Source organism: Anas platyrhynchos, chromosome 11 (genome assembly GCF_047663525.1).
Source record: "Anas platyrhynchos isolate ZD024472 breed Pekin duck chromosome 11, IASCAAS_PekinDuck_T2T, whole genome shotgun sequence".
Classification (NCBI taxonomy): Eukaryota; Metazoa; Chordata; class Aves; order Anseriformes; family Anatidae; genus Anas; species Anas platyrhynchos.
The window spans coordinates 22,209,605-22,230,803 of NC_092597.1; the positions used below are offsets into that span (position 1 = coordinate 22,209,605).

The 21,199-nt window shown below is 52.9% G+C and overlaps 3 protein-coding genes across 3 annotated transcripts; 2 read left to right on the top strand and 1 right to left on the bottom strand.

Moving 5' to 3' along the window:
• Nucleotides 1-74: 74 nt before the first annotated feature.
• PDCD7 (programmed cell death 7) lies at nt 75-3,975 on the top strand. The gene is made up of 5 exons (XM_021276346.4): nt 75-879; nt 1,761-1,899; nt 2,235-2,471; nt 3,095-3,182; nt 3,600-3,975. The coding sequence occupies exons 1-5, from the start codon at nt 106-108 to the stop codon at nt 3,715-3,717; spliced, it is 1,356 nt and encodes a 451-aa protein (XP_021132021.4). The 5' UTR covers nt 75-105; the 3' UTR covers nt 3,718-3,975.
• A 3,344-nt stretch (nt 3,976-7,319) lies between these two features.
• UBAP1L (ubiquitin associated protein 1 like) lies at nt 7,320-16,407 on the top strand. Its single transcript, XM_038185258.2, has 5 exons — nt 7,320-8,267; nt 9,596-10,318; nt 10,904-11,101; nt 14,062-14,163; nt 15,051-16,407. Exons 1-5 carry the CDS (start codon nt 8,136-8,138, stop codon nt 15,183-15,185), a joined length of 1,290 nt encoding a protein of 429 aa, XP_038041186.2. The 5' UTR covers nt 7,320-8,135; the 3' UTR covers nt 15,186-16,407.
• A 2,262-nt stretch (nt 16,408-18,669) lies between these two features.
• Nucleotides 18,670-21,187, bottom strand: KBTBD13 (kelch repeat and BTB domain containing 13). Its single transcript, XM_027465769.3, has one exon. The coding sequence runs from the start codon at nt 20,612-20,614 to the stop codon at nt 19,049-19,051; it is 1,566 nt and encodes a 521-aa protein (XP_027321570.2). The 5' UTR covers nt 20,615-21,187; the 3' UTR covers nt 18,670-19,048.
• Nucleotides 21,188-21,199: the final 12 nt, after the last annotated feature.

Sequence of the window (21,199 nt, forward strand, 5' to 3'; positions counted from 1 at the left end):
TATTAAAACCAGTCCCAAGGAGCCCTTTCCACAAACTCCTCCTGTCTGAGGCGAGGCCCCCGGGCTGCTCTCCCCGCCCCGCTCCCGCCCCCGCCTCTCCCCAAGATGGCGGCCCCACCGCCGCCGCCATTCCCGGGCCGCTTCGCGCCTCCGTTCCGCTCCTTCCCCCCGGGGCCTTTCCCCCCCGCTCCTCCTCCTGCTCCCTCCGCGTCCTTCTCGGGCCGCCCGCTTCCCTTCCCGGCTGTGTCGGCGGCTCCCCCGCCGTTCCTGCTGCCCCCCGAGGCCGCTCCCTATTTCCCTGCTCCTCGCCCCGCCGCCGCCCCGCCGCTTTTCCCCCCGTGGCCCTCAAGCGAGCGGCCCCCGGCCGGCCGCGGGGCCCCTCCGGGCGCTGCGGAGGCGGAGGAGGAGGCTCAGCAGCGGCAGCGGGACGAGCAATGGCTGACACAGTTCCTAGCCCGTCACCGGGCTCCTTTCACTGCTCCTCGACCTCCTCCGGTGTCCCCCGGTGCCAGCCCCGAGGCTGGGCGGCGGCTGGCGGTGACGGCGCTGGGGCTGGTGGCTCGCCTGGCCGCCGCCTGCCGAGCCCTGAGGCGGCTGGAGGCTGAGGGGGACGAGGAAGGATGGAGCGAGGCGAAGCTGGAAGCTGAGGCGGCGAGGTCGGAGCTGCAGGAGGCCGTGAGGCCCCTGAGGGAGCCCGGCTATCTGCAGGAGCTGGGGAGGAAGGCTGAGAAGGCGAGGAAGAGGAGGCAGCGCCTCCAAAGGAGGAAGCAGGAGGCTGAGGCGGCCAAGGAGGAGGAGGCCGCCCGAGCTGCCGAGCGGGAGGCTGAGATCGACCGGTGGAGAGCCAAGTGCATCCAGGAGGTGGAGGAGAAGAACCGGGTACGGCCTCATCCTGCTGTCACACCCCATGGGTGCTGCACCAGCCTCAAACCAGCCTTCGGCCTCATGGCTCCTGCTGGCACAGGAGATTTCAGCGGCGCTCGCAGCACTTGGTGGCTTCTGGAGAAGCCCTTTTGGACATCTCGGCTGTGCCACAGCCGTGTCCTGGCCCGGCGGGTGCAGTTAAATGAGCTCAGGTGCCTGCAGAGGTCTCGGTTTGTGGTCCTGAGCTCGCAGCCTCCCCATGCCTCAGTGGCTGCCGTGCGCCCACAGCTACCCAGCGGCGGTTTGGTGCCTTGGCCTTGCCGCCTGCTTTGTCCCTACGAAGCTTGTTTGCAAGGTTTTCTGTCTTGTGGGGAAGCAAAACGGCTCCAAAACAAAAAATAACCAACCAACAAAGCTCTCAAATTAGGCACGATGTGAAGTGTTGCAGGCACCTGTTGGTTGGCTGCTGGTCAAAGATTCACTGCTCTAGGGGTGCTGGGCTGGTTGCTTGGGAGGTGCAGAGCAGCTGTAGTGAAAGGTTTTTGTGTTTAGACTCTGCCATGTTAATGGGCTGTAACTGCACAGCTGTGAAACCTGTGTGGTTTATATTTATTGTATGTTTTTGCTAACTTTCTGAAGCTAAAGGCTGTTGGGCTTTATGAATTCAACAGCCATTCTGGCCCAAATTTATGAGTGGCAGAGCATTTATTTATTTTCTCCTAAAGTCTATTAGGTTTTGACTTTGATAAAGGAGATCAGATGCTTGACTGACTTGCTATGGTTGTGTTACTAGGAAGTTATTTTGATCTCCAGGGCTTTGCTCATCTTTTTAAAAGTACCTTTTCTTGTCTGTGGGGGATACTTCATGCATTGCTGTTTTTTTCCTTTCCTTTCAGGAGCGGGAACTTAAGGCTGCTGCAGACAGTGTCTTATCTGAGGTCAGGAAGAAGCAAGCAGACACAAAGCGAATGATGGACATCCTGCGTGCCTTAGAAAAGCTTCGGAAACTAAGAAAAGAGGCTGCTGGCAGAAAAGGTTAATTAGGAGAATTTTTCCAAACTTTTCTACTTGTGCTTGCAGGAAATAATGTGATGGGGAAGGTGCAGTTTGGAAAAGCTGTTTCTTAATCAGTGGGTTTAGTTACATCGTTATGCGAGAATAGTTATAAAATGCTGAACGGCAAATTGGATGCAGTGGCTGCATTCCTACATTTCCAAGCTCCTCCTTATCAGAAAATTCTTCTGACAAGATAATTGTTAGCAAGGTTAGGCTTATGCTTCTCTGACGTGTTTTGCCAGCTCCACTCTTTAGTCTGCTAACAGGGCCTCTTCTGAATCTGAAAGTTTTAATTTAATTCTTTTTCTCTTTAGGTGTTTGTCCGCCTCCCTCAGCAGATGAAGCATTTGAAAGTCAAGTAGAAAGTCTCAAAACGTTGCTAAAAAACCGGACAGAGCTGTACGAAGCTGAGGAGAGAGCATTAAGAGTTATGTTGGAGGGAGAGCAGGAGGAAGAACGGAAGAGAGAAATGGAGAAGAAACAGAAGAAGGAAAGGGAAAAACTTCTACAGCAGAAACGTGAAATTGATTCCAAGCTGTTTGGGGATCCAGGTAGATCCTGCGTGCCATACGTCACTGTATTTGTTTCTTAGGCACTGGGTTTAAATTACAGGAGCAAAAATAGCTGGGAAAGAAGTCATCTGAAATAATTTATGCTTAGAGAAAAAGACGGGATAAACAGAGAGAAATAATTTAACTGCTTTTAACAAATGTGATGCAAGAAGAACTGTTGAGCTCTTCATCATAGGCTGCAGTATATCTCAAGCTGACTCCATAACATTTTGCAAGAAGAGGTTGTAGATGAGCTGAAGTAGGAATAAACAGAGTAGATTGAAGACTTCCTGCACCTAGTGGGTGCTTTAGTTTGGTGACTTGGTAAGCGTGACTTGGGTGATCTGTAAAGGTTCAGCGCCCATATGTTCCCCTTATTTAGAGGATGGAGGCAGGAAAAAGTTTTGCTAGCCTTGACTTTGACAGAGTCAAAGCTCTGACAGCTCTGGGAAGGATGAAGAGATGTGCAAAGCATCTAAATAGTCCTTAACATGCTGTGTAGGTAAAGATCCCAAGTTAGGTTGGGGAGTAACAAATGAGTTGGCAAATCTGGGGCTTCTAAGACTTCTTAGAATCAAAGGTGTCTCTGGTTTATTGAACGATTTCTGTCTGTGTTTTAACAGATGAATTTCCTCTTGCCGATCTACTGCAACCCTTCAGAGAATATTACTTACAAGCCGAGCATTCTGTAGCAGCTCTAATCCAGATCAGGTAGAAATGAAGATTTTATTTCAGTGTCTAATGTGACAAGTACTGTTTGTTGGGGCTGTAAAATTTTAGTTCTGTCATTAACTTCCAAGTATGATTATTCTTATTCATAATAATTAATTCATAATAATCAATTATTATGATTCTGTTGTTTTTTTTTTCCCCTTTTTTTTGGTTAAGTGTCTACCTTCTAGCTTGATGAAGTTGTATCCAGCAGACACTCTTGCGAAGCAGAGTGTGCTTTCATGTCTAACCATTGCCTTTACTGTATCAGTATATTAAAATTTTCACATTTGTGCTTTGAAAAAAATGTTTCAGAGCACGGTTTACAATTGTTTTGTGCATTGGTTGGCGTGAACAAATATGTATGTAGGTGTATAATCTTACTGCTCCTCTCAAACAAGACTTTCTCTCTTAAAGGCACGAGTGGGATCAGTACTTGGTGCCAGCCGATCACCCCGAAGGAAGCTGCATCCCTCCAGGATGGGTTCTTCCAAGTCTCCCCACAAACGACACTTGGGCCACTGCTGTCAGATAATTTAGAAATAAATTATTTTATCTTTGAAGGACGATAAGGTCTCATCGTTGGGTCCCGTTTCTGGTCGTTAAGCCTGTGGCCAGATACTGGAATATCTTGACGAAAACAGTAAGAGATGTTTTTGTTTTCTGACTCTGGAGGGAAATATCTGAGCAAGTCCAAAGCTGTCAGGCCTCTTGTGGCACAGAGTTACAATCCTGCTGTGAGTTTTTGTTAACAAATCTCTATCTTAATAAAGTAACATTGCTGACAAGGTTATTTGTGCTGGTATTCATGTGCTATTTTTAGTAACTTTTATCTTTATAAGCCTAAATCAAGATGTTGAAATCTCCAGAAATAAAAACGTTGTTTAAAAAAAAAAAAAAGATCATTAGTAACATGTTTTTCTTTTTAAATGAAGCATGTCAAGCATTGCTTTCAAAATAGTTTCTGTATTTCTGTGCGTAGAAACGAACATAGTACAAGTTTAAACAAATTCTAAGTACAAACAAGATATAAGTTCTTAAAGCTTGATTAAAGCAGCTGTTGACATTTTGCTTTTGTGGACTAAAACTGGTACCACAACATGGAAAATATTACCTGTTGTGTTGAAATAAGTCAGTCAGACGTGATTATATATAAATCTGATAAATAAGCCTGCTGGAAAAAAAAATACAATCTGAAGTTTAACCTATTTAAAATATTTTTACCTCTATAGCTATTTTCTATAGAGACAAATCATTTATGTAACGTTTGATTAAAAATGCAGCTCTGTTTTCTAATTCTTTTTGGTACAGAATAAACAGAGAAAAATGGATTTTTTTTTTCGTTTGAAGTGTTTTTGCTCCTAGGGAGAGATTTGTTCTAGTACTTGGCATCGAATACAACCCAAGCTATGCAGAGAGTTGCTGGCAAAAGGTTTGTGTGAAGGAACTTCTCCCTCCTACAAGGTGACACAGGCTTATGGTTTCAAAGCCTTCCATGTCCTGGACAATTTGCTTAAAACAGCGATGGCCCATATGGTTTTGGGGCTTTGCTTGTCTACGCAGATTGTCGTGGCATCTTTCCAGTGTTGCAGTCTTATTCTCACTTAGCCCTAATGTGTGGGAATGGATTCAGTTTTTCCAGTTCCTTACCTCAGCATCACAGCATTGTGTAATTCCTGGAGGAGGCAGCACATCATTGCCTACTCTGAGCTGATAAATTCAGCGCTTAACTTTGGGCTTCTGTGTAATGTCAGTGGCTGAAGCTTTGCACTGATTTCTGTTAATAAGGACGGATCTAGGATTTGTCTAAGTGCAGAAGTTTGCGATTCTTGCTCCAGTGTATATTGCACCACAACATACAGATCACCATGAAGTCCCCTAAAGATTTGGGTTAAGATTTGCATGTCCATACTTTGCCCCTTCCCGACTATGATTTCCAGCTTCATCTTGCTCCAAGGTCTTTATGGCTAGGTCAGGTCCTGGGGGTCTTATTTGACCAAAAAACCACCAAAAGTTCAAACAGCATAAAAACTCTTGCGGGACCAACACTTTCAATTCAAGAAGCTAAGTGACCAGAGGATGCTCTGCTTAAATAGTTAGGCTCCTTATCCCCTCAACATGTCTGGTGAGGCAGGCTAACTGCCTAAGCTGCTGTAATCTTGAAGCTGTCGGAGTCAGGTACTTGTCTGACTGTGCAACAATTTAAAGACCTGAGCAGTGGATAAGCAGGCAGGGTAAAAGCAACCCTCTTCTCCCTGCCGTGTGAGACGAGCTACGTGATTGCATCCAACGGTAAGGATAACTTTATATGATTGATAAAAACAATAATTGAAAATGCCAGCAAGTTGTTAAGGTGTAATTCAATCTTACAAGCTTGCTGTGGTTTATTCTGTGTATTCGCTCTTGTCTAATGATGTCTGCATTAAAACATTTTATATTTTAAGAGAGGAAGAACTTGAAGCCACAGCTGGAAGAGGAGTGGCTGAAACCTCAAAAATCTTGTAAAATACTCCCAAAATACATGGGAGATGGGCCATTGATTCTTAAAAAAAAAAAAAAAAAAAAAAAAAAAAAAAAAAGGAGGGGGGGACAAAAACAAAAACAAACCTTTGTGTACTCAGATTCACTCTTAAGATTCAGATTTGTCTGAGTATAGTAAGGTATTTACTACTACTGTAAGTGCAACAACAAATATCCCACAAGAAGAAGGGTTTGTTACAAGTTTCTAGGACTCATTTGCATCCTGTTCCTTCCCGGGTCTCGGTGCAGTTTGGGTTTCTTGTTCTTGTAAGGCTCACCCTGTCCTGATGGGTGCCTGCTCCTTTGCCAGCCTGCCTGTAACATGAAATTGGGCAGGGCTGGTGCGAAGCAGCGGCGGTCGGAGCGATGGCAGAAGCTGCTTTCTGGTGTGAGCCGTATTTACAAGTGACCCCACCCGCTCCTGTCTAGGAGCATTTCCACAGTCAGTGCTCCTCACCCTGATGGATTTTTCCCCCCTTTTTTTCTCTAAGCAGCCGGTTTGGGAATTAACATCAGTGGGAGCCTTTCCTAGTGCCCGCTGTTAGCACAGTACCACAGCAGCTGAGGGCACCAGGGGCCTGTTTTGCTCCTGTATGAGGACAGCAGGACTTTGGTATGGCCTTAACCACGTTGATGCTGCACCCTACAACACAGCTTTTACTCTGTAAACGAGCCTGGGTCTTTTGGAGACCATTCCAGGTGCTGCACAGCTGTTGGGACGTGTGGGTTCGCACCAAACCGGGCCGCCCGCAGCCGGCAGGGGCCGCGCCGTGACGTTGACGAGCTGGGGAAAACGGGGACAACGTGGCTTTGATGACAGATGTTTCCCTGCCTTCCCTTCGTCAGCACTTGCACGGATTGTAACCTGGGCTGAGCCCTCTCAGGCTGGGCAGCAGATGGCTCCTGGCACGTTGCACGGCGCGGGCTCGCGGCAGCACACGTGCGGGGCCGGCCAAGCTGGTTAGGGGCTGCGGGGATTTGGGGCTCCTGGCGTCAGCAGCTGGGTGACAGCTCCTTGGAGTTGTGATCAGAGCAACAAGTGGTGCCAAGCTATTGTGTGTTTTGCTCTTAATTCGAAGCAGTTTGTCTCATTCCTTTCCGAAGGTAAGGAGCTGCCTTTCTCGAATGCCGTTTCCCATTTTCCTTATTTTTACATTAAATTATCAGGCAGCTTTTTTATTCTGTATACGTTCTGCCACTTATTTTCTTTTTGTGGAGTGTTTATCTTCATCGTCATAGAGGCCATTCCTTTCTAAAGGGGAAAAAAAAAAAAAGTAAAGACACTTCCATGGCTACAGATGTCACACAAAGTGTTTGCCTTATGACCAGCATGACTGGTGAGGACTGGGACAAACAGGCTGCAGATTCCACAAGTCAGATGAAGACTTACCATCACGGCAGGTTCTTGCCAGTCGACGTTATAGGAAGGAAACTATTTTGTGCGCTGTCATCGCTGGGGACTTGGGACTTGATGCAAGAAGTAGTGGCTTATTTTTTACTAAACTGAGTCATTTATGCAGAACCGATGGCTACACGATCGCAGTAATATTTTCCATGCCACCATTCCCAGTTCATCAGAAATTTTTCTCTCCCCAGCCATTCCTAATCCTAAAACACATCACGGTGCTTAAAACGAGCAGCTGGTTCTTAGAAGCTAATCTCCCCTTAAAATGGCTCGCTCAGCATCCCTCTAACACCGTGGCTTGCACCAGCGTGAACCTTGGCAAAAGCTACTGAAGCAGAAAATAGGAATAAAGGTAGGAGATAGGAATAAAGTAGAAAATAGGAATAAAACACAGGTGCTTCTGTAGCTCTGTGTTGGGGAGAGCAATGGACACCAGCCCAGTAACACAGCGACACGGGGATGGTTCCCCTGGTGTGGCAGCTCCACGTGATGGCTCAGAGTGGTGTGGCGGCCACGTGTCATCTCTGCCACCCAGCCCAGGTCACTGGGAGGTGATCTCCTCCTCCTCCTCCTTCTCTTTCACCTCCTCCTCCCCTTAGGAGGAGCTGGCAGGAGCTCTACAGAAGCTTCTGTAGAGCGGTTTCTGCTCTACAGCTGGGAAAAGGGCTCAGTACCTTGCTTGGGGAAGCCATGAGGCATGCATGGGGGTGGCAAAGGGGTGGAAGCGGAGGAGAAAAACGCTCAGGCTCCCTGCTGAATGAAGCCATAAGCTTGGTCAGGAGACTCAAGCTCCAAAAGGCAAAGGATAGTTCAGAGAAATCTTCCTGCTATCTAGGAATCAAGACTTTGCAAATCTGGGCGGTGTGCACAGAGTTTTTCCTCTCTCCAAAAGATCGCTTGAAACAGCTCAGTTTTCTCTCCTTCCTCACAAAATTTGCCGGTGTTACCTCACTCCCTCACAGGTACCAGTCCTTCCATTGACATTTTTATTCCCCCCCCTTTTAGACAGCAAGAAATCAGTGGTGATAATGAGCTACCTGGACGGAGTCCCCTTCCGAACGGCCAAGAGCCTTGAAGAAGACCTGGCGGGACAAAACACCTTTATTGATGCGCCGGCCATAGACCTTCCCGACTGCACCGACATCCTCATGAGCACCATGGTGGGTTGGCCTTTCCACGTCCCCTTCTGCTGGGATGCTGATGGGGATGCTTGTTTTGGGGAAGGGGAGGAAGGAAAACCTCCAAGTTGGTGCCCTCCCCGTCGGTTGTTGTTCAGTAGGAGTGTGAGGAGGTGAGGACTGTAAGTTTTGGGGGTGGGAGGAAGGGCTCTAGCTCTGGTTGGGTTTGGGCTTCCTTAATCCCATCCGAGCCTGAGGATGGGATGGATGGAGGGTCTTTCCTCGATAGGATGCTTGATTTGTTCTTGAAAAGGGCCAATTTCAGGCCCTTTCTGGGAGCATTTTGTGGTCTGTAATCATCAGTATCTCATTTATTTATAATATTCAATAAATATTTATTAATAAGTCTATCGGAGATGTGACCAGGCAATGCTGCCTGTGCTGGTAACGTGTTTCCTGTGAGGTTTTGTGATCTTCCTCATCAGCCAGTCCTACACTGCTGCCAAAAACACTCCCGGTGCTGTAGCGGCCTTGGTCACTGGGACATCACCACAGCACAAAATGGAGCTCACAGGGGGGTCAGAAGTCCCCTCGCCCCCTGCCACTGTGCGGCTGTGCCTCGAGCAGTCCCACCCGTAGATGGGGTCAGAGCACTGTGCTGGGGCACCCTGGGCCTTCTGCTTCCTGCGGCCTGCTCCAGCACGAAAACACCATTTTTGAGATTTTTCCAGTTCCTTTGGGATTCCTCAAATCTCAAGCAGCAGGCAGGTGGCGGTCTGCAGGCCGAGGTGTCGCCGAGCTGCGTCCATCCCCCCGGCCCCACCTCAGGGGGATCCATGGGGACACGTCCGTCTGTCCTGGAGGCAGGCGGTGGTGGGACAGGATGACATTCTCCACATGGTGTTTTCCTCTGGGAGGGTGGCTGGGGCAGGGCACAGCAGTAGCAGCAACATTCCTGGGCCGTGAATGTGCTTGCCAGGGCTGGAGGAGGCCTTGTTTGGAGAGCGCTGGGGCACGCAGGGCTTGCTCGTTCCCAGCAAGTGCCCTGATGTGAGGCTCGGACATGTTCGAAGCCGGGTGATGTGGACGTGACCCCTCTGCCCTGCATAAAAAACCCTTTCCACAGAGTTTTAAGTACGACTGTAAGCAGTAATAACGCCGCAGCTGGATGTTTTCCAAGTGAAAATGTTGAGGGTTCCTCATAGGGATGAGGCTGGCACTGCCCAGCCCTGCTGCCCGTTGCCATCCCCAGTGGGGTCTGATACAGGAACGACACAGCCTGAGTGAATTATTATGGGGCTTGTCCCATACCCACTGAACCGTGGTGGTGTTTGGGGTGTGCTCACTTGCTGCTCCTTGCTCTCCCTCAGCACGACTTCTCGCTGGAACGAAAGGTGCTCTACTGGCTGGAGGCTGCCTCTCAGCACCAGACCTCCCGGCACTGGCTCACCACCGACACCGTCCCCACAGCCCCACCGTGCTGGCTGCTGCTCGTGGACGCCGCCGAGGGCAGGGAGACGGCCGGGAGCAGAGCTCGGGATGGTGCGGTGCGGCGCTGCATCAGCCTCAACGCCGCCGACCAGGGCAGAGGCAGAGCCTCCGACACGGAGAGCGAGGCCGCGCGCCCGGAGGAGGACGGGTACTTGGAAGATGATGAGTATTCCTCCACCTCCTGGGAAGAAAATGACCGGGATGAGAACATTTTCTGGAGGAGAAACCAGCACGTCTTTCAGCAGATCCGACCGAAGACATCGCCTGGCTTGCTGGAGCCGCCTCCGGAGAACGGCTTCAAGACAGCGAGCCCGGACACGGGCAAGCAGAGGCGGTCCTTGGTTTTGTTCAACAACATGAAGAACGAGCTGGAAGCAGCCAGGAGGAAGCTGGCTGCTTTGGTGCATCCTTTAAACAGAGCCACGGCCGAGAGTGGAGGGCTCCCAGAGCCACCAGCGCTCCCCCAGCGCTCCCGAAACAACAGGAGCCTCAAGTACGGGCCTGCAGCGTCCATATCCTGTGTGGGAGGCTTGGTGCCAGCCCCCCCTCCAGGGCCGGCTGCCCCCATGCCCCCCATCCGCAAGCACAAGCCCACGGTCCCGGTGAGCTGCTCCTTTTTCCTGCTGCTTAATTTTCAATTGAAATATATATTTTTTTTATTAAAAAAGGAGGCTGGGTTTGGTGGCCTCGCCCCACAGGTGCTCTTGGGTGCTGATTTCCCTGATCTCAAGCTGGGCAAGGATTTATTTAAGTCTGGTCTTTTTTTTTGAGAGAAAGCTTGTGGTTAAATTGTTGTAGGTGCCCCCAAACCACGTAATAACCACTTATTTGGGAGGTGCACATCCCAGCCTCTCCAAGGCTCCATGGGCATTGCTTCCAAGCCACTGGGGAAGCACCGAGGGTCCTGCTTTCAGCAAGCTCACCCATTTCTGGGGAAAAAACAGATGTATAGCAGGGAAAGCATGCACGTGCCTGAAGGGGATTGCTCCATTTATGGGAACTTTCCTCGTGGTGCTCTAACACGAGGACACTCGATGAGAAGTGCTGGAGCAATGCTCTCTGCCGCCTGCCTCCACCGTGCTGGCTTGGGGACAGGCAGGGGGTTCTCCTGATGGCCATCTCGCATGGGTGCCACGGAGGTGACCCCATCCCGGTTGTCCAACACGAGGTCCTGTCTGATTTTGCAGTCCCTCAGCCCCTACACCTGCCTGCCCCCGGCGCGGCCGCTGGCGTCCCGCAAAACCAAGCCGGATTCGGCGACCGACCTGCTCGCGGCGCTGAGCCAGGAGGAGCGTGACCTCATCGAGCCTGTCATCGCTTTGGGCTACCCGGCCCGCAAAGCCATCCTCACACTCCAGAAGACCGGGAGGCAAAGCCTGGGGCAGGTTGGTGGAGCTGGTGGTTTTTTTGGGAAAAAAAAATCATCTTTCCATGGTGAGAGATTCACCTTTGCTGCTTCTGCTCTGAGTGGGCTCCTCATGGCCCTGTTCTCCTTTGGGGAAAATGCGGCCATTTATTGCATTTTGGTGTCAAAGCAGGGTTTTATGTTAGCTGGCATGCCCACAGCTTAGCTGTAGGAAACGTGCAGCGAGTGGTGCTCAGCCTGTCAGCGAGCGATAGCGGCCGGGTGCCGCCGTCCTCCCCATCTGGTGCGCGGAGCGCGGCGTTCTTCTGTGCAGATCCTGCCCCCGTATATGGGAACTTTTTGCACATCGTTTTTTCTCGGCTGTTAGCTCGGTGTGATGATTTCCATGCAAACACCCCAGGGATTTGCCTGGTTGCTCTCCAAAGCTCGAGATGCCCGTGCTGGAGCAACCAGCGGCTCCGCACAAGCGTCACATTTGGGTCACTGAGCGCAACCACCGAGCTTTTGTGAGAAATCCACTGTCCTAACCTGCAATTTAGTTTAGATAATTAACGTATAACCTCTTCCTACCCTGGTATCTGAGTCCTGTCCTGTCTGTGCCCCCAATTCCTGAGTCTCTGCCGGGCTGAGGAACATCACTGAGCATTGCTGGTGGGTGTCCCCAGGAGCTGCCCGTGTGCGGGGCTGCATGGGGCAGCTCCATCCAACTCACACCTCTGGTTGCCATACGAAGCTGCTCTGATATTGGGTCTTTCCTCAGTTTCTGGCTCTTTCTGAGGCACCTCAACTCCCCGGGACCCCAGGAGAGCGCTGCTACAAGCCCAGGAGGGAAGGGAAGCTTTATTTCATCAATATTAAAGGTTTCTGTGTAGGCAGGGAGAGGGAAGTGGGAGAGCACAGCCCACGGTCGTTGTGGAGGGCCATCAGACATGTCTTGTAGCAATGTCTCTTTCTTATGAAGGAGAATTTCCTCCTAAAAACACTGCAGTCTGCTCCCTTCTGTGTGAACACACAGGCTCCCACTGTCTTGGAGAGGTGATTGATGCACCAAAATACCGGGTCTACCTTGTATCCTGGTCTCTCCACCAGACGTTCCCATCTTTCCCATTTATGCCCAGCACAGCCGAGATGAAGAGCGAGGCCTAGCTGTTCAGGCGACCGTAACAAGCACAGAACTACCAAATTAGGCCAAGACCTTCCTGGAAAATATGTTTCAAGTTAAAAACAAGGGCTGTGGACGCTCTTCATTGCTTGCTGGTGTCACACGGGGTTTCAGCGTGTGACGATGACAGCTTCAAACACGAAGATTGACTGTGGCACCAGATGGTAGCCAAAAATTGTTCCGTTTCTTCGCAGTGTCAGGCGAAGCTGGCAGAGCCCACCCTGGGGGAGCTAGCAAACTTTTCTAAGTCTGCTGCCTTAACGAGGCGATGCCTCCTCAGTTTTGGTGGAAAAGCTTCTCTAAAAGGCTCTGTCAGGCTTAGGGTCGCCCTGACATGATCTTCAGTGCTTCCTACAAGCCTTTCATCAGCTTCATGTGGCTCCCCAAGGCTCGCTGCTGCTTGTAGAAGCTGTGTCCTTGGAGGCTCAGTGCTGGAGGGGTGGCACCAAAAGACGTGTTCACACAGCCCTGGCCATGTTTCCCTGTTCCTTCACCATGAAATTGCCACTGGGGAAACATTTGGTGCTCGGGTATGGGAGGCTAACCCCTGCTTGAGGCCTTGGCTTCACGTCCAGGTGGGTTATAAGGAGCCTCCTTGAGGCATCGCCACAAGCTGCTGCTGCAAGGTGGCAACGTTATGGGTGTGCAGAAGCTCAGTGCAGCTCTGTGTGCCCATCAGATGTTCCCCACCACGTTCTTGCACTGGAAATCCAAGCACCGAGCTTGCTGGCCCTCCACCATGCTCCTCCTAGGGCGAGGGGAGCCTCCTGCTGCTTCCCCAGCGAGCCATCAGCCCCGCGCTGAACCCGGGAGGTGAGCAGGTCGAAGTATTTAAAAACCTGTTTTTGTTTAGTCTTGAGGATATAGATGTATTTTCTTTCATGATAAAAATCGCAGAGTTGACAGCGGGACAGATTTCGAGCAGCGTGTTGGATTGCCAAGCCTGGCCGCGCTGGGCTCTGAACGTGGGGAGCAGCTCTCCCTGTAACAGGGCAAGAAAATGCAGCCATGGTCTGGTTTTTTAGTTAGTAAGGTAGTGAGGAAAATTTAACCAGGTTATGAATGCCAACGACCAGCGAATAACTTGTGTCTGAGTTGAAACCCACTCTTTAAGGCTTACATTAAAAAAAAAATCTTACCCTGCTGCAGTGGAACTAGCTGTTTAGCCAAGCTATATAAGCTCAACATTTGAGGGACTTTTTTTGTCCTTTTCGTGTGTTTTATGGTCTTTTGCTGCATTCTCCTCCTTGGCTACAGCACAGCTGAAGAGGGTGGAGGTCTGGGAGATATGAATCAGCCTCTCCTTGGATGAAGCAGACACGGTTTTGGGGAGACCCCTGGGCTCCTCACCGTCTCTCCAAGCAGCCATTTCCATATATATTTTTTTCCACTATTGTATAGCTCATTAATTATTGTCTGTCACGCATGTTTTTGGACAGTGAATGATTCTCGTGGTATTCCAAAGATACCGCTGGGAATTGTGCTGTCAGCACTCCAAGAACAATGAGGAAAGCCAAAAATAACTGTTTGCTTTCGGTAATGACAGCACACAGCCCTCCCCTGGGGCCGGGGGGGTTCGCATGGGTCCCGGGGGGGCCCGGGGCTGGGAGCATCAAAGGGAAGCAGGGGTTAGGGATCAGCGTGCACCTGGCATTTCACCCAGGCAGGCTCTGCTTAATGAAAAAAAAAATGTATATAAAAAAAAAAAAACAGCTTTCAGATGGTTGCTTGGTGTTCCGGATGGTTCAGATGTTTGCTCTGCCCCCGCGTCGCTCTGTTCCCACCCTGGGTTTAACCCTCCTCGTCTTCTCCTCCAGTTCCTGGGCTACCTCCGGGCCTGTGACCGGCTGCTGAAGCAGGGCTACGAGGAAGGGCAGGTGGAGGAGGCCATGGAAATGTTCCAGTACTCGGAGAAAAAGGTCAGAGCGGCGCGGTGCCCAGCCTTTTGTCCCACCCGCCTGCCTCCTGTGAGCCCACACACCCTGCAGCCCGGGCTCAAACCCCCAGGATGATGTTGCATGGCCATAAGGGCTCGCAGAGGATTCTCTCCCTCCTTGTTCTCTCCCTCCTGTGCGAGTATGATGCTTGCACAGCCCCGGTGTGAATCCCATCCCCAGGCACACCACCATCCATGCTCTCACCCTGCCTCCTGGCTGCCCATCAGCGTGTCCCAAGTGCAGGACCACGCACCCCATGCTCTGTTCTCCACCAGCAATCCCATTTTGGCTGCTGGCAGTTAAGGATGGAAGGACCTGCACGGTGCACAGAGCCTGGTGGAGGAACTCTCCGAGCCACCTCGGTGCTGTTGGACGTGATGCCGGCCATCACGGCACGTGGCATCACCCTGCTCGCCTCTGATGAGGGGTTCAGCACCAGGATGGTGCCTGATTCTTGGATCTGGGAGGTTGAGGCTTGCTGAGGACACGGCCCGGGTGAGGTGTTGCAGCGAGGCCCAGGCTGAGCAGGAGGGGAAGCAGAAGAAATGAATTGCAGGCTGCTTTCCTCGGTCTGCTGCGGTAGCTCTGCAACGCAAACACGCGGCTGGAATTCATATTAAACTTTATAAGGAATAAGTGAGGTTAGAGGCCGACTTCATTAACTGTTTCCTATTTTTTAAAGCTGCCTAAAGAAAGACTTTGTAAAACTAGCACTTGGCCTGCTCCCTCGGTCTGCTCTGGCAGCGGGAGTTGCGGTGCCCTTCAGCAGTAACACAGCCCTGCGGGACCATCCAGCCCTGCCCGCTGAAATGGTGCACTGAAGGCATCCTGACGATAAAATCTCTCCTTTCTCTTCCTCCCCCTTCCAGGCAGCCGAATTCCTGCACTTGTTAGCTCAGTTCAACGACATGGGCTTCCAGCAGAACGAAATCAAAGAAGTCCTCCTGCTCTGCGGCAACCAGAGAGACAAGGCGCTGGAAGAGCTCATGATGAAGAGGCAGTGAAGGCGCCCAGCACCGACGGGCAGCTCCGTCCAGGACACCCAGCACTCATCCTGCTGCTCCATCCCCTCCCGGGCAGCAAGCAGCAGCTCACCAGCGTGGGTTCTCATCTCATCCGGGGACATCCATCACGCGCCAGTTTGTCATTGCGCCGAGGCTTCGCGTCGGCAGTGTTTATCTCCTCACCCACACACATCCACCCTCGAACAACGCTGCTGTTTAGATTAGGGGGGGGTGAGATCCAAGCTGCTTTTCCTTTCGGCTGTGTGAAAGCAGAAAGCCAGCCTTCTCCCTGCACCTGGGGAACGCGCAGCTCCTGCGGCTCGTTTCGGCAGTGCCGTGTTTACAAACAGAGCCACGCGCGGTGATATAAATCATCAGGAGAGGGTGTTTTCATAAAAGCCGAGTGCTTTCACAGAAACACCGCTTCTTCCTTTCTTGGGAAGGTTCTCAGCTGACTTCATGACGTTTGGGTGTTGTAATTGAAACCTAGCCGGATCGACTTGGTGTCTCCTTCTGAACGAGAAACTTGAGAAAAACGCACGGCTCGGTGAAGGGTTTGGAAGGGAAACAGGCTGCCGTTGTTCTAGGTAACTGAGACACTGCTTTTACCCAGCACAATGAAAAATGGCTTGTGCAAGGCTTCATGCTCAGGAAACTTCACGAAATCTGAGCAGGGAGATGAAGGACTGGCTCAGCTCTGCCTTTCATTAGGCAAATTCAGGGGATGCTTCCCTAAATTGCGGAGACAGTGGCTCAAAATTAGGTTAAGCACAAACATCGGGATCAGGAAAATCTGGATGCCTGGGGGAGTTTCTGTGTGTAACTAAGTACAGAGACTGGGAGATTCAGCTCACCATAATGCAGGATGTGTCTCGTGATTTGGCAGTGTAATGATGGGTAGTGTTTTCATATAAAAGTACATAATTTCCCCGTGAATTCGATACAGATGTAATTTCTTTGAGTAAAGGTGCTTGGAGGGGTTCTTATAAAAAAGTGTCGGTGTCTTTTCCTATGAAAATGCCAACTGGCACAACGTATGAGGGACAATTCTTATTAATTAGTTGCAAAGTATTTACCACTTTTCCATTGTGTCTTTCCAAGCAATCTCCTTGCCCAGTGCATTAAAATGCATTAATCAAATTCAAACAATGTGTCCCTGCTCCACTCTTCTTTGGGTAGCTCTCAAAACAATGCACGCAGGTGTAGCCCTCCACGAATGCCTCCATCCTTGCCCTGTGGCACAGCGAAGAGGACACTTTGCATCCAGATTTTGGGGGAATTGACCTGTCCGTACCCAAGGATGGGCGTTTAATGCCTGCAACATCATGAATGTAAGTGAAAAGCAAAGTGAGGCACCTCCTTGTGTGGCCCCAGGAGATATCCTGCAAGGAAAAGGACGGGGAAGTTGGTTGATGGAGCATGGGGTGGTGATCCCATCCCATCCCATCCCATCCCATCCCATCCCATCCCATCCCATCCCATCCCATCCCACCCATCCATCCCTGGAGGCTGGCTGCGTCTTGCCTTCCTTGCAGCAGGTGGGAGCTCCCATCCGTTTTTCCTGCAGGAGCCTTTGCTCGGGTTACACAAGCTTTTCTTTTCGATACGGCCCTTATAAGGCAAGTCCATTCTACAGACAGCTTTTCGTTACGTCCCTCCCTGCCAAGATGATGTCACCTTCAGCAGAAACTTGCAAAAGGTTAAGCTGTGATTAGATAGATCGCCTCGGCTCTGGCTGCAAGCTTTGGCGGAGCAAACCCCATTAAGATTCGGAGGGGCAGATAACGGCGCTGCGCTCGTGCCAGCACCGCGTAACATCGAGTGCTAAATTCTGGAGCAGCAAAGCAGATCTGCAGCATCGTGCCCACTCACTGTGCAAAGGCAGAACAGCCTCTCACGCTGGCTCATGTTTTTTTTTCCCCCCTGCTTGCAGAGGTACAAACAGCATCTTTTTTCATCTTTTTTCTCCCTCTAAAAATTGCCTGGTGTTACGCTCTGTACCGCTGTCTGGGTGGATGGATGCAAGCAAGTTACTCATCTCTTGGGAACGTCCATGCCCCACTCCCCAGTGCCTGCCAAAGCTTGTCTTTTCCATCAGGTGCTACACTTAAAAAAGATCTTTTTTCCTTTGCAAACCTGTGAACTGTTGGGAAAACAGTGCCCGAAGGTGGGGGAGAAGTTGCAGGGCTCGGTTGTTCCGGAGCTGGAAGGAATGGGAGAGGCTGCCAAGTTAAACTGTCTTGGGTTAGTCACAGAAGCTGCCATAAATATTTGAGTAACAGAAATGATTTTAACTTTATTTTAATGGAGGCTTTAAGCCCGCTCTTCAGCTTAACGTGCTTTAAAGCAGCGTGCTCCCGTGCGCTGCTTCCAGTTGGGAGAAGACAGCGCGAAATGTTAATTGGCCTCGTCTGGGAAGGGAGCAGGGATTTGACTCGATGGGATTTATGCTCGCAGCGTGCTCAGCTCTTCCGAATTCCTCCTGGGGTAACACAGGAGGTTACAGAAAACAAACCCGAGGGGAAGGAGGGGGAAGGCAGCCTTGTGGTGGGGAGCCAGCGCAGGGCAGCTGATGCTGATGGGTGCTGATGGCAAGCTTGGGTTTTCTTGTTTATTTTGGTGGTGGTTTTTTTTCTCAAATGCAGTCTGTTTCGAAAACGCTGAGAACTTGGCGAGGGCCAGCAGTGTGAGCGGCGGAGTCATCCCTAATGGTGTGCCCTGATCCCAGGGGAGGGGAGCAGGGACACCCTGGTGCCGGGAGCCCGAATGGGTGATATTTGGGGTCTGCTGCCAGCTTAATTCCCTGTCCCTATCCCGCCCGAGGGACAGCAACACGAAGCATTTGCCAAGGGAGGCGAGGGCAGCAATCTCTGAACATCCCCAGAGCAAAGCCAGGAGCTGGCAGGGGTCTGACAGCCCCCAGCATTTTGGGATTGTGGCTGACCGGGATGGTTCAGCTGGTTACGGAGCTCTGCTGGCTGAGGACACCTGGGCACCTGTCCTCTCCTTCCATTTTCACACCCTCTCTGTCTCCGAGGTTTGTTTTGTCCTAAAAAGCCCCCTCTGGCTTAAACAAGAGGAGAGCTAGCCCCTATCTATGCTTTGTGTCTCCCTGGAGGCTGGCTGGTGCCCTCGAGGACACGACGGATGCTTCCCAGAGAGGCACCCACTCACCCCAGAGCACAGCCTGCCCCCGTGCAGGTTTTTGGAGACAAACCCCAATTCTGAGGTCTCTCCCCTCCATCCCCCCGTGCCCCTTTGTCCCCCTATCCCGGGTGCAGCCGGTGCCTCCCCGGGGAGCTCGGGGCTGCCTGGGAACCGCGCTCCTGCCAGCAGCTCTGAGCGGAGCCGCAGCTGAGAAAGCATTCGGTGTGTGGTCGGAGAGCAAAGGGGACAGGAGGGAGCGTTGACGTGGGTCCCCCCTTCGGAGGTATTTCCCTTTCTGAAGGGAAAAAGGAAAAAAAAAGCCACGAGAGAAGAGTAATGAAAACCACAGGGCTTTTTACAGCTTTCCCTTTAATTCCAGGATGTGGAGACTGATTTCCCAGCGGAGCAGAGAGCAGGAGGGATGCTGCGCACCTTCAGAGCGGGGCCAAAATCGGTCAACCTAACGTCTGCACCTCTCCAGAGCCCGTCCTCTGCAGGAGCCACAGGGCCCTGCACGCTGTTGGCTCACATTTGGTGGGACTTGGCGCACGGCTGCCGTGACATCCCGCGGCCCCTTCCCCTCTGGCAGGACCAGCGTCACCTCCAGGTCCAACGCGCCGCCTCCGTGGACCCGGGCACAGCTCCGCAGAGGAGGAGAGGAGCCCAGGGGAGCGGCCAGGCGCGAGGGGAGCATCCCGAGGTGGGCTGGGGGCCGCCTACGTGGCGACGTCGTGGTCGCGCCGCGGCAGGCGCAGGAGGAAGGTCTGCAGGGAGCCGCTGCGGGGGAAACCCGCCCGCTCCTTCTTGAACCTCCAGGTCTCCTCTTCCACCGAGTAGAGGAGCGTCAGCATCTTGTTGACCGTGTAGACCGTGTCGCCCTTGATGAGGGCGGTGAAGAGGGCTCCTTTGCTGTTGAGGAACTGGCCGGGCAGAGCCGTCCACTGCCGCGAGGTCAGGTTGAAGCAGTCGATGACGCAGCGCAAGAAGTCGTCCGAGGGGCCGTTGCGCATGACGTAGAGGTTGTCGCGGTGGGCCACCATGCAGTGCCCGTAGCTCTGCTGCCGCTTCAGCTCGGTGACGGGGAGCCAGGCGTCCTGCTGGCTCTCGTACTCGTAGATGACGGTGGTGTCCAGCGGCTTCCACAGGCAGACGAAGATCTGCCCCAGGGCTTGGGCGCAGGGCGCGGCCGAGCTGGGCTGCGGCAGGTCGGAGACGAAGGTCCAGGTGTTGGAGGACACCTCGTAGCGCTCCACGGATTTCAGCGAGATCTTCTCGTACTCGCCGCCGATGGCGTAGAGGCAGCCCTCGTGGCCCACCAGCCGCACGTCGTAGCGCAGCTGGTGCGGGCTGGGGAACTCGCTCCAGGCGTTGGTGTCGGCGTCGTAGCAGAAGCTGCTCTCCACCACCTGCTTGCTGGCCCCGTAGACGCCCCCCACGATGTAGATCTTGTTGTCCATGGTGGCCATGCCGGCTAGGAACGTGCTGGCGCTCAGCGGCAGGCAGGAGAGGGTCCGCCACGTGTTGGCCTCCTCGTCCAGGTAGCAGATGGTCCTGGAGAGGTCCTCCAGGAACTCGAAGGTGGGAGTGTGGGCTCCCACGGCCACGAAGGAGCTGGGCAGGAGGGCTTCCACGTAGGCCAGCAGGTCGGCGGAGAGGCAGTCCAGGTAGTCCTCCAGCTCGGCGTAGCTGTCCCTGATGTAGAGCGCGGCGCGGTGGAAGAGGTCCAGGAGGCCGAAGATGGCCGCGGCCTGGTAGAGCAGGATGCAGTTGTCGGAGTTGATGGTGTTGATCAGGTACTTGGCCAAGGGCTTGGCCTGCAGGAAGGCGGCGCATTCGACCGCCTGGAAGGTCTCCTCGCCCCCCAGCACCGGCCGCTCGCCCGCCAGCACCCGCAGCATGGCGAGGAAGCCGGCGGCGCTCAGCTCCCCCAGCACGATCTCCTCCTGCGTGCTCTCCTTCATGCCCGAGCGGAACAGGGCACGGAAATACTCGCTGCTCTCCACCAGCACGGCCTTCTCCACCGAGAACAGCTGCCCCTCCACACGGATACGCACGCTGCCCGGTGCCCGAGCGCCGTCCTCCTCTGGGGTCATCCTCGCCCGGCTCTCGGGGGGCAGGGGACAGCCCCCGATGCTCCTCCTCGCCGTGCCCGGAGGCCTCCTCCACCCTTGGGCGTCTTTGCCGTGCTGCCGCCGCTCGCTTGTAATATAAATCCCCTCGGCTAAAGATAGCCCGGCTCGTGATCGGCCCCGCGGGCAGCCAGCGGCCCCTTTCCAAGGCATCCGCCGCGCTCGCCGCCCACCCTAAAGGCAGGGGGGTCTCCGGTGGGGGCTGCAGGTCACGGTGTGGCTGCTGGTGATTTTGGGCATCCTCCCCGTGAGACCCCAAGGGGCCGCTTCCCACCGCAGGCGCCGGGCATCACGGGGAGGGCTCCACGTGGTTGTCGTCCAGCTGGGCCGTGCTGCCGGGAAGAGCAGGGCTCTGTACTATTTTTTCCCTCGCAAACATCGGTTTTACGGCCACGGGGGGGTAAGGGACGTCAGCAAGCCTCGGTGCCTTCCAGCCCGGCCGTGGGAAAGGGGCTCTGCGTGGCCAAGGGCAGGGAGAGATGTTTACGGGGGAGCTTCCCTTTGCGAACGGGCTCTGGGTCTCCCTTAGGTAGGAGACACTTGAGCAACAGGGGCAAAATTCATCCCTGGCACATGAGCAATGAAAACGTGTGCTTTGTTTGGGGACCCCATGGCAATAGAAATGAAGTGCACAACTGCCCGAAAATGAGAGCCCCCTGGGGCTCACCCCGCAGCACCCAGATGCAGCAGAGCCTGGAGGGGCTGCGGGTGGAGACGAAGCCACCTGCGACTCACGTA

Excerpts from the sequence above, each read along its gene's own strand:
- PDCD7 (XM_021276346.4), top strand. The coding sequence starts at position 106 with ATGGCGGCCCCACCGCCGCCGCCATTCCCGGGCCGCTTCGCGCCTCCG. Across the intron at positions 1,900-2,234 it reads AGAGGCTGCTGGCAGAAAAG|GTGTTTGTCCGCCTCCCTCA; the intron begins GTTAATTAGGAG and ends TTTTCTCTTTAG. Across the intron at positions 3,183-3,599 it reads GCAGCTCTAATCCAGATCAG|GCACGAGTGGGATCAGTACT; the intron begins GTAGAAATGAAG and ends TCTCTCTTAAAG.
- KBTBD13 (XM_027465769.3), bottom strand. The coding sequence starts at position 20,614 with ATGCCTTGGAAAGGGGCCGCTGGCTGCCCGCGGGGCCGATCACGAGCC.
- UBAP1L (XM_038185258.2), top strand. The coding sequence starts at position 8,136 with ATGAGCTACCTGGACGGAGTCCCCTTCCGAACGGCCAAGAGCCTTGAA. Across the intron at positions 11,102-14,061 it reads GGAGGCAAAGCCTGGGGCAG|TTCCTGGGCTACCTCCGGGC; the intron begins GTTGGTGGAGCT and ends CTTCTCCTCCAG. Across the intron at positions 14,164-15,050 it reads TCCAGTACTCGGAGAAAAAG|GCAGCCGAATTCCTGCACTT; the intron begins GTCAGAGCGGCG and ends TCCCCCTTCCAG.